The sequence below is a fragment of the Myotis davidii genome, unplaced genomic scaffold (genome assembly GCF_000327345.1).
Source record: "Myotis davidii unplaced genomic scaffold, ASM32734v1 scaffold1949, whole genome shotgun sequence".
Classification (NCBI taxonomy): domain Eukaryota; kingdom Metazoa; phylum Chordata; class Mammalia; order Chiroptera; family Vespertilionidae; genus Myotis; species Myotis davidii.
In genome coordinates, this window is record NW_006300366.1 from 247,255 (window position 1) to 261,364 (window position 14,110).

The window sequence follows — 14,110 nt, forward strand, 5'->3', positions numbered from 1 at the left end:
CAGATTTCTATATGTGAAACAAATGTTTTCCTACCCAGGAGACTACTAGACTTAATTTTATAGAGAGAATTTGAGGCATTATATACCTTTTAAAAAATTAATAAGGCTTGGCTAAGAGGCAAATAGCAAAGTAAGAAAGACAGATCTGCCATGGGAAGATAATCTCTACGAGAGGGACAACACTGACTAAATCCAAGAAGGACATTTATGAGCTGCCATATTGCCTGCATGTCCCTTGTTTTCTCTCTGGAGCGTCCATTCCTAATTGCTGTTGTGAAGCCCTGGTCCTCCAGGCAGCCGGGGGGAAGAAGGAGGACACCATGCTGTATACTCAGCAGTGGTGCCCAGGGAGTGTCCTCCTCAGATTTTCCTCTGGAGGGTCCATTCCTAATTGCTGTTGTGAAGCCCTGGCCCTCCAGGCAGCCAGGGGAAGAAAGAGGACACCATGCTGTACACTCAACAGTGGTGCCCAGGGAGTGTCCTCCTCAGATTTTCCTTCAAGTTACCTCAAAAGTCAGAGAGACTCCAAAGGATGCCCTAGCCAGGATGGGAGAAGCTACCTGTGGGGGAATGATTTCAGGTTAGTCCATGAGTTGTGTTATCTCCCAGGACAATGGGACAGTGAGAATGCAAAGTCTCTACTAGGACAAAGGTAGAAAATGATGACAGTCTTTTTCCTGGTGACAGTCTAAGCAGGGGATGAAAAAGTCTGAATTTGGAGTCAGGAGCTAATCCAGGGCTGACCAGTGCCTGCAACTACCTCTAGTTCTGTGGGGTGAGAAAAGGTGGGACTCCTTTTAGATGTTCCAGAATCTGGACTTCAGTCAGAGGTGTCTGGCTCCAGCACCCTCAGTGGGCAAACCAACCTTCTGACCCCTCCTGCCAGATGGGCAGAGGCAGCTGCCCTCCGTCTCTCCCTCTGTGATGACAGTGCTTCTGGCTGTTTTGGCTTTGTTGCCATTATATTCCTACTTTGCCCAAATAAGGTATATAATCTTTAGAACCCCTGGAGAATTGTTATCTAAAACCAGAGGGTCTGCTAGGATTTTTGGCAGCCAGCATTCTGGGCTTGTGCAGAAAACTCCTTCTTTAGAATATTCAGAAAGAATATCCTTCATTTCTCCAATGTTGAAACAGTCCTAAAATCCAAGCTGGTGCTAGGATTCTGTGCCAGGTTATTACTGTGTCGATTATGTAATATTCTCTGTGCTCACTGTATCGCTCCTTCCAGAAGATCTTTAGGGAAAACTTAGTTTGGTTTCTAGAAGGTTTTTGCTGAGCTGAAGATCACTGTGTGAATAATAATGCAGGCACCAAGCTCACATTTGGAGGGGGAACAAGGTTAATGGTCAAATCCCGTGAGTATCTCTGCTGAATCCATAATGAATGCTCTCATTTCTAAAGGCAGTCATAGCACTGGGTTTCATGTGGGGGCTGTTTTCTCCACCCAGTTTTATATTTTGTCCATTCTAATCATTAATCCTAATGATCATACAGTGTTATACATGCCATATGTACATGTGGAAATGGGCACATATATAATTGTCGCAGGAACAAATGAATTGGAGAAAGACACATTTCTTGTCCTTTTTGTCTTAACCATTAGGGTCAGAAAGTCTAGTTGTGTCGAACATGAGGAGTGGGAGAACCCATCTTCAGGGGCTTTGTCAGGATTGAGCCACTCCTTGCTGGCCTGTTCAGGGGCAGCTCGGTCTGGCGGTGGAAGGATGAATTATTTAACCTCAGAAGAGCATTTCCTTCCCAAATATGCTATGGATGGATCATGATGCCTCTTTGGCCAGGCTCCCAGCTGGAGGAGCACGCCTCTGGATTTGGGGATTGAAAGGGATTTCCTGGTACACGTTGGCCTGGTAGGTTTCTGTAAAGCTTTCTGTGACTGTGTAATATTGGCAGCGACCGTAAGCTGATTTGGGGATTGGGGACACGTCTGGCAGTAAAACCAAGTGAGTCTTCAAATTAATTCTTAAACCTGTCTATGCAGTTTGAAATATCTTAGAAACTGTCTCCTTTTGAAGCCCAACTGTTTAAACTGTGCAGTTATGGGTAGTGTTTTTCTCCTGTCCACCCAAGCTGAGCCCTTGCTTATCCTCCAATCAAAATAACCAGATGGCATTGGTCCACGGTGCATGGTAGGAAGGCAGTATGAGACTGTTTTCTCACAGGGCAAACAGGCTGGCCCATTCCAAAAGGGGCCATCAGGGAGCACTGGAAATTAGAGGAGGTAAGAATATGCGTCATGTATTATGGCTTTCTTAGTCCATCCATATGCTCCAACCTCACCATGGGCCCCTGGTAAATACTCTTCCCCTGGCCCCCAGCCAGAGAGAGTCAAGTGCTGCTGGGAACTCCCAGGACTTAGGCGCATCCCAGTGACTTCCCAAGAGAACATCTCCCCGGCATGGATTACCCAGAAGGACCCAAACTTATCATGTAATTCCTGCATCTCTCAGTCCTCATTGGCTCACAGCCGATGGTGGATCTGCTAGAAGGAACAGGAAAGGAGTGCATTTCATCCTAACTCTGGTCTCCCCTGAGTTCTCTCCAAGAATCTTCAGAAGCATCTTAGAGATTCAAAACTGTGCTCTGTGCAACCAGACTGTGTTCCCAGCAGAGTGTGCAGTGGCTTTGGCTGGGGGTAGCTCTGGAGCTGTAGGCTGGTGCAGCTCGGGGAGAGGAAGGGGAATTGAAAGACACCTCTGATATAGGCATTAATGAATTTCTAAAGGAGCTTCCACATGTTAATCTGATAAGCCTCTCCAGGGAGAAGGTCACCCTTACCTTTGCAGCTCTAAATGTAAGACATGTGTTGCAAGAAAAAGTGGGAAATGTCAACTGCAATGCCAAAATGGTGAAAGAGGGGAATAAATATTAAACCTGTTTTAACGTTAATTTTATGAAATGTAAGCCTTTCAGGAGAGTCAGCTCAGGGTACATTTATTAGGGTCAGTGAGCTAACTATTTTGTCAATGTTACTGGCATACGTACTTTAAAGGAGAACCCAAAATAGAAAAAGGAAGCCTAATAGAAGGTACAACATAATGGTTAAGGGCACAAATTTTGAAATCTACTGCCTGGGAAAATTCTAACTCTGCTCCTTACTGGATGGGTGGCATTGAGCAGGTAACTTTATCTCTTCATGCCTTGTTTTACTTCATTTGCTCACTGAACTGTTGTGAGATTAATAGGGTTTATACCGATAAAGGGCTTTGTATAGTGGCCGGCACATAGTAAGCTTTCAGTAAATATTAGCTATTATAGATTGCTGGAGGGAAGGTGATGGAAATAATCTCCTTTTGAAGTTTTTGTAAAGTGCATTATTAGAGTGTGCCTCTGGTGCTGTGGGGAAACTCATCTTTGGGCAGGGGACAACTTTACAAGTAAAACCAGGTAGGTTTGAATGTCCCTGACTAAGCCACAATTGCCATCTATGTTCTTTTTTTGGTAAATCTCTGCCTGTTCAACTTCTAAGCAAAGACTGTTATTTTTAAGTTTTATTTTCCTTTTATAAAAGTTAACAGAGTGTGTCTTTTCTAACCCATTTGGTTGCAGCTAGTGGCAAAAAGAGGGGCAAGATTTAGAATGAGGTGGGTATAGAAGTTCTAGGTTAAGACTGAGAGAATATCCGTTTGGCTGACTTGGGAGAAATAAAAACTTCACATGTGAGAAGTTCACAAAAAATAAAGGTGATTTTACAGAATAGGAGACTAGAGTGGAAACCACCCCTGGAGCTACTAGAATTCTTTAAGAACTGCCTTTCAAGCATGAAAATGGAAAGCTTTTGTTTGGGAAAGAAAAATGGGGAGGAAAGAACAGGCTGTTAGTGATTTGGATTTTTTTTGCTAAGAAACATGGAAGACAGCATTTTCTAGAGGATGTGTATAGCATACCCCTAGTGAGCGCTATAGAGAAAGAAAATTCAGCAGAGCAAAGTGTTTTTGTAGCAGGCAGAAACACTGTGCCAACTTCTGGAGCAGACAAGCTTGTCTTTGGGACTGGAACAAGACTCACCGTTATTCCCTGTAAGTCCTTTGCCACTTGAGACAAAGCCCTTAATCTATAATAGCCAGCTCACACATCCCGGACAGCTAATAAGAATTCTAAATGAGCTTCCATGTGTTAACCTGATAAGACTCTCCAGGGAGAAGGTCACTACTGCTTCCTGGCTTTAAATGTAAGACGGTGTAGCAAGAGAAATGGGAAATGGCAATTGCGGTGCCAAAATGAAGAGGGTGGATATAAATATTGGACCAGTTTTAACGTTAAGTTTATCAATATAACCCTTTCAGAAGAACCATATCAGGTGCATTTATTAGTTTGTGTTTACACAGCACACAAACCTGGTTAATTTGATTAATGTCAGGAGCTGATCCTGACCCTCAGGCACTTCCTTGAAAAACCTCCTTTGTGCTTCAAGTTGCCTGAACTGACTGGCGAATTACCTAAATAATTGCCAGATCTGTTTTACTTTGTGCTGTATAGACTCAGCCTAATGAAAACAAATGCGGCTGTGTTTTTCCAGTCTGTCTACTCCCCACACAGAAAGTTTTCCTTCTATTCAACATCTCTTCACACAACGGAAAGATATCCAGCGAGCCATTTGACTTATAGCTGCTGCTATTTTGCATTTATATGACTCCTTTCCTTGGGAGAGATTAAGACACTTCGTAGGACTTATTATCTCAACAGATTGACAGCCTAATTAAGAAGAGCGAGACAGATTCTGAGTATCTTTTTGTGGCTGCTGTGGAACATTTCATCAGATGGCTCTGCGAGGCGGAAATAAGACAGGGAGGTGGTGTCCGCGTGTGGTATGGGCCTTCTCGGCTGCACGTGAGAATTTGGCTCAGGAGGTGAAGCAGTACTAAATAGGTCAGGGCAACTGACAGAGCCAGGGACATTTCTTCCCCCTAAAACTCGTGTGTTCTCACAAAGCAAAGCGTGACCAATTTTGACATCAGCTGTGTGTTTGTCTATGCTCCTTACTTTGGTTCTCAGGCCCTCCCACTCCAGACCTAGCCTTCCATCTCTAACTTTTCTAACTCCTTTCCCTCTCCTTTGATTCCTAACGACCATGCCCACCAGTGCCAACCCCACCACATGCTGCGCCTGCCTCTTTAGCCTGTCAGTTGTATTTCTGAGGAGTTTCTTAGCTCCTTGAGTGATCCCCAAGCACCTGAGGGGGTCTTTTCTGAGGATGGGGCCCCAGCAGAGGTGGCAGTGGCCACCATGGGCTACCAAGTGCCTCTATGGAGGCCGGAGATGGGCCCTGGATGAGAAAGAGCCTCCAGAGGAAGGTCTACCAGAGAATAAGGAACACCACGGCTTTCATGATACATGTGTCTGAATCCTCTCCTACCTGGGAAACTGTAGCTTCCATCTGGGGACTCGAGTCGTGTGGCTATGAAGAGGTGGCAGGGTTTTTGTAGTAGAGTCTACCATTGTGCACAGACAGGCTTTGGGGGTGCGATGCAGTTCGGGTCCGGCACTCAAGTGATTGTTACACCAAGTAAGTGTGTCTTTTCTCATTTCTGTGGGCTAGTGTGTCTGTAAGTCATACAGAGTTCTTTAATACACTGCCCGTTTGACCATCAAGATGGTCAAATTCATTTTTAAAAATAACTTCAACTGATTTCATTTAATGCTGCCAACAGCAAAGAGAAATTAGTATGTCATGGGAACCTAATCTATGCTCATTGGCCGCTGTGGGAAAACAGTCATTCCTTCCTACCCCCGGCCGTTAGCCCTCAGAACTCAGCTGACCTTTTCCAGGCCTGTCTCTTCTGGCAGATTAAGTGGTTGTATCCACTGACTTTCTGGTGGAAAAACACATGAGACAGATATTTTCTCCTTCAGTTTTTACTAAAAAAGCTTTCTCTTCGTTATTTTACAATAAACTTCAGCTAACATATTCCCTCCTATTCATGTTCATAGTATCTTGGCTTGAACAAGCACATTTCCCCCTCATTAAGCAAAATGCGTTTCTATATTGTAACCCACTGCACTATCACTTTCATCTTCACAACATTCTCCAAGGTAAGCAGCGTCACACAGCATCAAACATATTTCCCACACAAAAGAGCCAAAGCACAGACAAGTAAAGTTATTGAAATCAAGTCCCCACCCCAAATCAGAAGTGAAATTAGAGTTTGAGAGGCCCTGTATTCTCCTGGTGAGTTATCTTGAGCTGTCATCTTTGTGAACTGAAAACATAGTCGGCACAGGCCATGGGCATCTGCAGGGGACGAAATTTAGCAAAAATGGACTGTTTCATTGCATTGGTGTTTTAAGTGTATCCCCAAATCTTCTTTGATGGTGGTAGTTATTTGATGCCAGTGATGGGTAAGAAGTGGAGGCAGGGCACCCTGCTGGGCTTAAGGGTTTTTGTAGGCCTCGCTATCACTGTGTGTACTCCAACAATGACAAATTAATCTTCGGAGCTGGAACCAGATTACAAGTCTTTCCCAGTAAGTACTAAGAGGAGTGATTTTGAAGAGGTGTTTTCTATAAAAGCCAACTTGCTCTAGTACATTCTCGCATACCACAGGTCACCCTCCCAACACTGAACTAGTTGGGGGCCTTCCACGCCTCCAGCTTCCTGGGTCCAAATTCCTCAGGATGTCATTTTTCAGATAGAACTCTCTGTAAACCAAACCAGCTTAATCTATATCTGAATACCATGGTTCTGACTAGAATCTTATCAGCAATGAAAATAAGACACTGGAGAATTAGATGCATTATGACTCCAAACAAATGATGTTTCTCTTTTTTGCATTTTTATTTAAAAACTAGAGGCCCAATGCACGAAATTTGTGCAAGCGGCTTGGCCCTCACAGTATCACCAGGTGTCGTCTCAGCCCTCGAAGCCCAGCTGCCTCGAGACCCCGCCCTTCCTCCCCTCCCCCCGGACTCCCCCTCTGGCCCACTGGTTGTTCCAGAAGGTTATTCTGCTGTCCTATCTAATTAGCATATTAGCTCTTTATTATATAGGGTATCAGGAAAGGTGAAGCAAATCCAACTTCTCCAGTTTGGAAACTGTTTATGAATTATGTTTACCTTATATGCAGAGAGACCTAGGTTGACTCTGAATGTTTAGTCATTCGATTTCATCATCTGTGTCTAGAATCCATAATGGGCAAGGGAATCAAATGTAATTAAATGAACAAATAATCTTCAATAGTCAATATTCCTACATTGTTTCATGTGCTTTGCTCTGGATTTTTTATCTGGGATTTATCTCTAATTGGCTCCCTGGAAGGACAGTGAGGTTTTTGTTAAGGTTTTTGTGTCTGTGTGGATAGCAACTATCGGTTGATCTGGGGCTCTGGGACCAAGCTAATTATAAAACCAGGTAAGTCTCAAAGATGCGACTATAAGGAAGTGGAGACACAGGTTGAATAATGCATGAAGCATAGCATGTAAATTATATTTTTAAGAACAATCCAGCCTGCTGGAGACAATGTACTTGACCCAAATGGAGTTTTCATTCCCAGTGAGAGGCAATGGAAGGCACCACCTCTCTTGTTTGGTCTAGTTGCTTCCAGGATGAATAATGCTTAACTAGCCTTCTAAGAGAGCAGAGCTGGGTTGTTAAGGAGTATCTAAATCCCTCTGATATGGTTGGAATTTTTTTCCAAGAATAGAACCAGCCTCATTCCATTAAAAGAATGAATTCAGAGAAAGGGAAATGTCCACAGTCAAAGACCAGGGGGAAGGAATAGCGTGCCTGCTGCTTCCCTACATCCTTGCCTCTGGCTGCTGTCCCGAATGGAGAGAAAATGCCTGCGGAGCTCTTAGTCACTTGTTGGTGAATCACCCAGGGTTCTGGGCCTTAGCACAAACCCCACAAGGACATAATATAAAAATCAGTGGCAGGGCAGGAATATGGGAACTGAAGGGACACCTGGCAGGTCAGCCTTTGCTGTGTAAGCCTGTACTGTTCTTAGCCTGGAAAGACTGAGCCCAGACTCACCCCATCCTGCCATGCCCTTTCCTGGGGGTTATTGTAAGGCTCTGAAAGGCTGTGTAAACTATGGGAGTGGAGCAAACAAACTCATCTTTGGGACTGGCACTCTGCTTTCTGTCCAACCAAGTACGTGAGTAGTGGGATTCTGTGTCCGTGACAAGTGAGAAGTAATAGCCACTCTGGGAAAAGGGTTAGTTCCCCACAGTCATCCTTATCTACTACAATACAGTAGGCTTTCAAATTTTCCCATTCTCCTGGACGGTACCCCATAGTCAGAGAAGAGGACATGGTGTTGATATTAAGATAAATCCCAGGGGGGGGAACTACTGTGGGAAAATTGTTCTCATCTAAATGCTACAGGTTTTCTGTTCTGTGAACCCTGTTTCCAGGCCATTTCTCAGTTCTGCTCCTACTTTACCTGTATATAGTAAATACAACTTCTGCTAACTTGTTTGTACAACTGTATGTCAACTGGTTCAAGCACCTCTGTCTATAGGCCATATCTTCTTTTTCTTCCTAAAGAGACCCCAGAGCTATACTTGGGAAGGTTGCTGAGAAGACAGGCAAAACTGACCCAATAGTCAGGGGTAAAGCAATGGGAGGAAGGCAAATACTAGACTTAGGGTAAGTCAGCTCAGTTTTAAAACTACCACCCATGTAACTGCTTCCCTATATTGCCTGCACTTGCTTCCCCTTCATTTTCCCTAGATGGTTTATTCTGAATGCCCCAGGCTGAGAGGAGAGATATAAAATCGGTTTTGAACTCTTTCTTCAAATCTGAAGAATTAAAAGCCATAGTCATGTTGGGGATGAGTTCAAGTCTCCTCTCTCCACACTTAAAATTCTATCTCTTATGCTCTACTTTTAACCAAGACTTGGTACCACTGTCTTGAATGCTCACTCCTCTCCCTCTTCTTCAATACTGAGTGTGTATTAAAACCCAGCAATGCTCAGCTTTGTGATAAAGAAGCTTCTGTGTGCTCTTATCATTGCCTTTAAGGTACAATCTTTCTTATAACAGAACTAGAGGCCCGATGCACAAAATTCATGCAAGGGCCTTGGCCCTCACAGCTTCATCAAGAAAGTCGTCCAGAAAAACGTTGGAGAGGATGTCCAGAAGGTCATTCAGCTATCCAGTCTAATTAGCATATTATGCTTTTATTACTATAGATATGTTCACTTCTTCCATTTATTTCAGAACTGGACTTTAGGTTATGGCAGATGGTGTGTTATAACTTCCTACCCTGGTCTGTCTAAAACATCATACATGTCCATGGTGGAATTTCTTTGGGGAAAGATAGGACTTATTACATTTTGCTCTTCTTCCCTGGTGAAATCTTTTCTTAAGCTGCCACATAGAATCTGTTACACAGTGAGAAAGCTTTGAAATCACTTGACCACTGAGTAGAGGAAAGGACCAGGGAGTTTGGGTTTAAGTGGAGCCTGGGTGTGAGTTCAGTTGGCTCTGCAGCTGGAAAACCTCCCTGTGGACATAGGAATGCATCATCCCTTCAGACCCAGCAAGAGTTGTTAACAAATTATTTGATTCAGCTTTAGCAGATTTAAGCCTAGAAATGCAAAAGGGTTTAAAAGCTCATAAGTTTGTCTTTTAAAATAAAAATGATTGCTTTATGTAACAGAACCAATTCTTTTCTTCCTGTTATAAATGGCCATTTTCTAGAGACACAGAAACTTAAAAAAATCATAGAGAATCCAAATGCCCCCTCACCATGGTGCCTTGTGTTTGGTGGGGTTTGGCTAGGGCTTTCAGTAAAGGCAGGAAATGCTGTGGGAATAATAATGACAGAATCTTCTTTGGAACTGGAACCCAGCTAGTGGTTAAGCCCAGTAAGTGACCGTGTTCTTTTTATATTCGAGCCAACAAATAAATCCTGTGAAGTTAGTGGCGATTTCATTTAGTATGTAGGCAACTGTACCTTTGGAAAAAAATGACTTTTGCAAATGCATGAAACATTGGTGATTGTTGAGAATAGAGTAATAATGATAAACAAAGTGAAATGAGACAATGCCAAATTGCCTTTAATATGGTAGCTCAGCTCTCCTTCCAAAGAGATACAGGGCTGCGAGTTATTTACAGCCACAGTATCTCTCCAACTGTGTTCTGCAATGATTTGTGTGTTTACTGTGATTTTGCCTATTAACCTTGTCTTTTATTCTATTAAAAAATTAGAATCTATCTCATTTGAAACACCACTAAGATGAAGAAGGTATTTTCTTTGTCTTTCATTCCTGCGTATGTATTTATTCTAAAGACCTAATAGGAAACCTAAACATTGTCTCATTTTGACAAATATCCACATCTAGTCCCATTCATGTCAAATTTTACTAAAAACAACTTTACTATTCAAATGCAATGGGATTTTTTTAAAAACACAATTCAGAGATTAATTAATGATCCCAGATGGCTTTATAAACACCTGAAAAGAAATTCAGAGGGAAATAAAATGGCAGGCATGATAACAATATTTTTGTTTAATGATCGATTTCTGCATGGGGAGTAGAAATTTTTTAATATATCTCATTGGGGAGGAGGAAAATGAGAAATTTGGGATCTTGAAATCCTTAGGGATGTACCTGGAGTGTCAATTCCTCCATAATGCCATTTTGGGGACAGCAGGAACCATCAAATTGTCAGTCAAAAAAATAATATTAAGAGGCAGGTATTGTCAAGTTGACTGACTGGGTTATTAAACCCTGCATCAGGTTAGAAATGAGACTATGGAATAACCAATCCAAAGAGCTTTAACGTAGGATAGCCTATTCTTAAACGGTTTAGCTATGGGAAATTTCCAGACAAGGAAACCAGGTACCTGACTCCATAAGTTTGTTTTAGATTTGGTAAGCATGACCAACCCATGCTCATCTTTTGAAATGACTGTGATAAAGAGCATTTGAGAGTTAGGTAGACAATGAGAAATAGGCAGTGGGGCTTGGTTCTTGAGGAGTCAAACAAGGACCCATCAGGGCTAGTGGTAATGGCATCAAGTTTTCATCACTTGGTAGTGAGTGACCATGTTCTTGGACTGTGAAAGGAGAACATTTCCCGAAAGACTGGGATCCCTCTGGGCCAGAATGAATTTTCACTACCCCCAGCTAGGGCAGGGCTAGAATGAGTGTAGCAAACCTGTACTTGGCTTAAGGTGTGGTATCTTCAGGGTTTGATGATAAGGCCACTCTAGAACATGACTGAGGGTAAGGTGGGGCTCTGTAATGCAGCTCTTTATCAGGTGGAAATTCAGATGTGTGTCTGAGATGGCCCCTTCCTGCCCCCATCTTTTGGGGGACTCTGAATAGTGGATTTCTAATGTGGCTGTCTGCCCAGTCATTTATTTTTGCCTAAAGTAACAGAACTGTGTGCGATAGCACAGAGCAGTTGATGGAACTGTTGTTTTTATAATTCACTTTCAGTGTCAAATGAGGTCATCCAATTTCCTCTGTGAATATTTGCAATAAGCAGCATAAAATTCAAGCAAAACAACCAGGAGACACAGAGAAAGATGGCTGAAGCGATAACGAGAACTGTTTGTTATAGTAGAGGAGACTATGTGGGAATTTGTTAAGTCCCATGAAGGTGAGCTATCCACCAAGGCATGTGTAGCTTTCCTAACATGAGTCATTAGGAGTTTTTGTTATGGCCCCAGTCACGGTGCACAAAATGTTAACAAAGTCATCTTTGGAAAAGGGACTCAACTTCATGTTCTCCCCAGTAAGTGCTATTCGTGTGATTTTCTGATATTGACCCCCATTGAGTTAAAAGTGATTTGGGTTTCGGTGCGAAAAGTTTCTTAGGCTCTGACATGTGAGTAGCCTCTGGCTCTCACAGAAGCCCAGTCCTCAGTCCTTCCACAGTTTAGCCAAACACCAAATTCTTCCCCTCTAGAGCTGAGAAAGTTGCTGCCAGTGTCCTGCTGCTTAGAAATGAATTATCTTTTTCTTGTTTATATATGACAAAAAGTAAAAATTGTGAAACTTTGTCCAGAGTTCATCTTCCAATCTCCCCCAGGTTTGTCCCCAGTGGACTTATTTGGACACATTGTTAAGCCCAGTGTGATTCCTAGCTCCAGCCAAAGTGGTTTTGGAAATGGCCCAACCTACCTATGACCCCTCTCCCTCCACTCTTCACAAAGACCCACTTTTCTCTGTCCGGCCTCTTCTAAAATTCCTGGCTCTGATACCCATGCCTTCTCATTTCCCTTGTTCCAGGGAAGGGCAGGAGATAACTTTAAAGAGCTACTTTAACGCCAGAGGCAACAAAGGTGGTACGTCGGCCAAGAGCAACATCTCATGTTGAGCCTTCTCTGTGCCATTTTCCAAGTCCTTTTCTTCATTTAGGAAAAGCAGCCACTTTTTGTTTTTTATTTCTAGGACAGCAAAGAGTTCAGTATGAGGCCAGAGACAGGGATTTCCTTTGGAATATTTTTCATAGGCTAACAATAAGTTGGAAGTTTGCAGGCGGTTCAGAAATGCATTTTTGAGTCACAACTCCATGTATGGGAACTCTTATCGGCAAAGCAGGCAGTCAAAGCCAGAGGCATGTTAATCGTGCCACATTTTATAGAGAATCAGGAAGAAGGAGGCAAAGATGTGCTAAGGGAAAACAAAAACTATAGTTAAATAAGGAGATTTCTGGGTTATTCTGCCAGGAAAAAAGATTAAGAGAAAACATCAGTTTTTGTTGTGGAGATGATCACTGTGGGAATACAGGAGACAGGCAGCTTTCCTTTGGAAAGGGCACAAGACTTTCTGTGACTGCAAGTAAGTGTCCCTGGCCATCCTGGTTTTGATCAGCAACTTCATCCCTTGACTAATTTTTTAGTGTACCTCGGAGTGCTTTTAGTGTACCAAGAAAGGTCTGCTAGGAACTGGGAAGTTAGTGTTGAGCAAGAAGGTGAACAGGTCACTCTAGCATAATTCAAAAGCCAACCCGACTCTCATGGGCAAGCACATGTACCAGCCTGGCCTCAGCGCTGGAGGCCACAAACTAGAACTTCCACAAACCCTGACCCAGTTCCCTCCTCTGATCCCAGGAGACCAAAACTCTAGGATGTAGAACCTGAGACTGCTGAGTCTATGGAGCACAGGAAGGCTGGCATGAGATCCAAGAGCCATTTTTAAATATATTGAGGGCTTCTATTTAATGTTATTAATTTTAATTTGTGTAAGTAATGCATGAAAATTTCTCCTTGCAAAAACAACCCAAATGACAGATAAATCCAATATGCACTTTGACCGCCCCCCCCCACCCCCTTCCTTCAATATCAGTTTCCTCCCCAAAGATGACCACTGGAACTGGCTGGGTATGTTGTGATGAGTGTCTGTCTATAATATGTTGACAAGAAAACTCCTGTCTTCACGGAGGGAAGCTTGAGACATAAAGAACTCAGACTGCAGTTTGCAGATTTCAGTTAGATATAAAAAACAGTTGCTTTAATGCAAAGGCTGTTGGCAAAGGAGAGCCACCTTCCCAGGAGCTCTTAAAGATTAGATGGGTATTTGGTCAGAGAGCACCGTTTCTGAAGACAGGAGAACGGACTCGATGAACTCTAGATGAACTCTGAATCCAGTGGGTCTTTGTAGGACTCCTATACCAGCTCTTCTCTTGTCTGGTTATTGTTACATCTGAGGTCTTTTGTCAGCACTACTCTTGTGTTGTGAGTGGCTTGATTTTCTCGGCATCCGTGGGGTTTCTGCAAAGAAAAAAAACTCTGTGCACACTCTGGAGTTTGGAATTACCAACTTACTTTCAGGAAGGGCACCAAACTCTTGGTCACACCAAGTAAGTTCTTCTTTCTGGCTAATTATTCTTCCCAAGAAGCCGGTCTTCCATCATGCAGAAGCTGTCAAAACACAGGTGGTGTTTTCTTTGCTTGGTCTGTGTTGGGTGGTTCGTGATACCAGTTGGAAAACAAGGTTATTAATGCACATGTTCCCTGGGGCATTGTATTTGGCTTTTAATATCCACATAGTCTCTCCCTGAGAAAATATGCGAGCCTCCACCAGGAGGAAGTTCTAGGGAAAGTAGGAGGGGAAACGGCAGGAATTGGATGAAAATAGACATAGGGCCTGCAGAAATAACAAACAAGATGGGATCCCAGGAGACCGCGC

General features: G+C 43.1%; 1 gene segment (V, D, J or C); it reads left to right on the forward strand.

Moving 5' to 3' along the window:
- Nucleotides 1–14,110, forward strand: part of LOC102771033 — a 135,595-nt gene that overhangs the window by 85,401 nt on the left and 36,084 nt on the right. The window contains 1 exon segment of the C gene segment in view: nucleotides 7,921–8,110. Within this exon segment, the coding sequence occupies nucleotides 8,002–8,110 (109 nt within the window).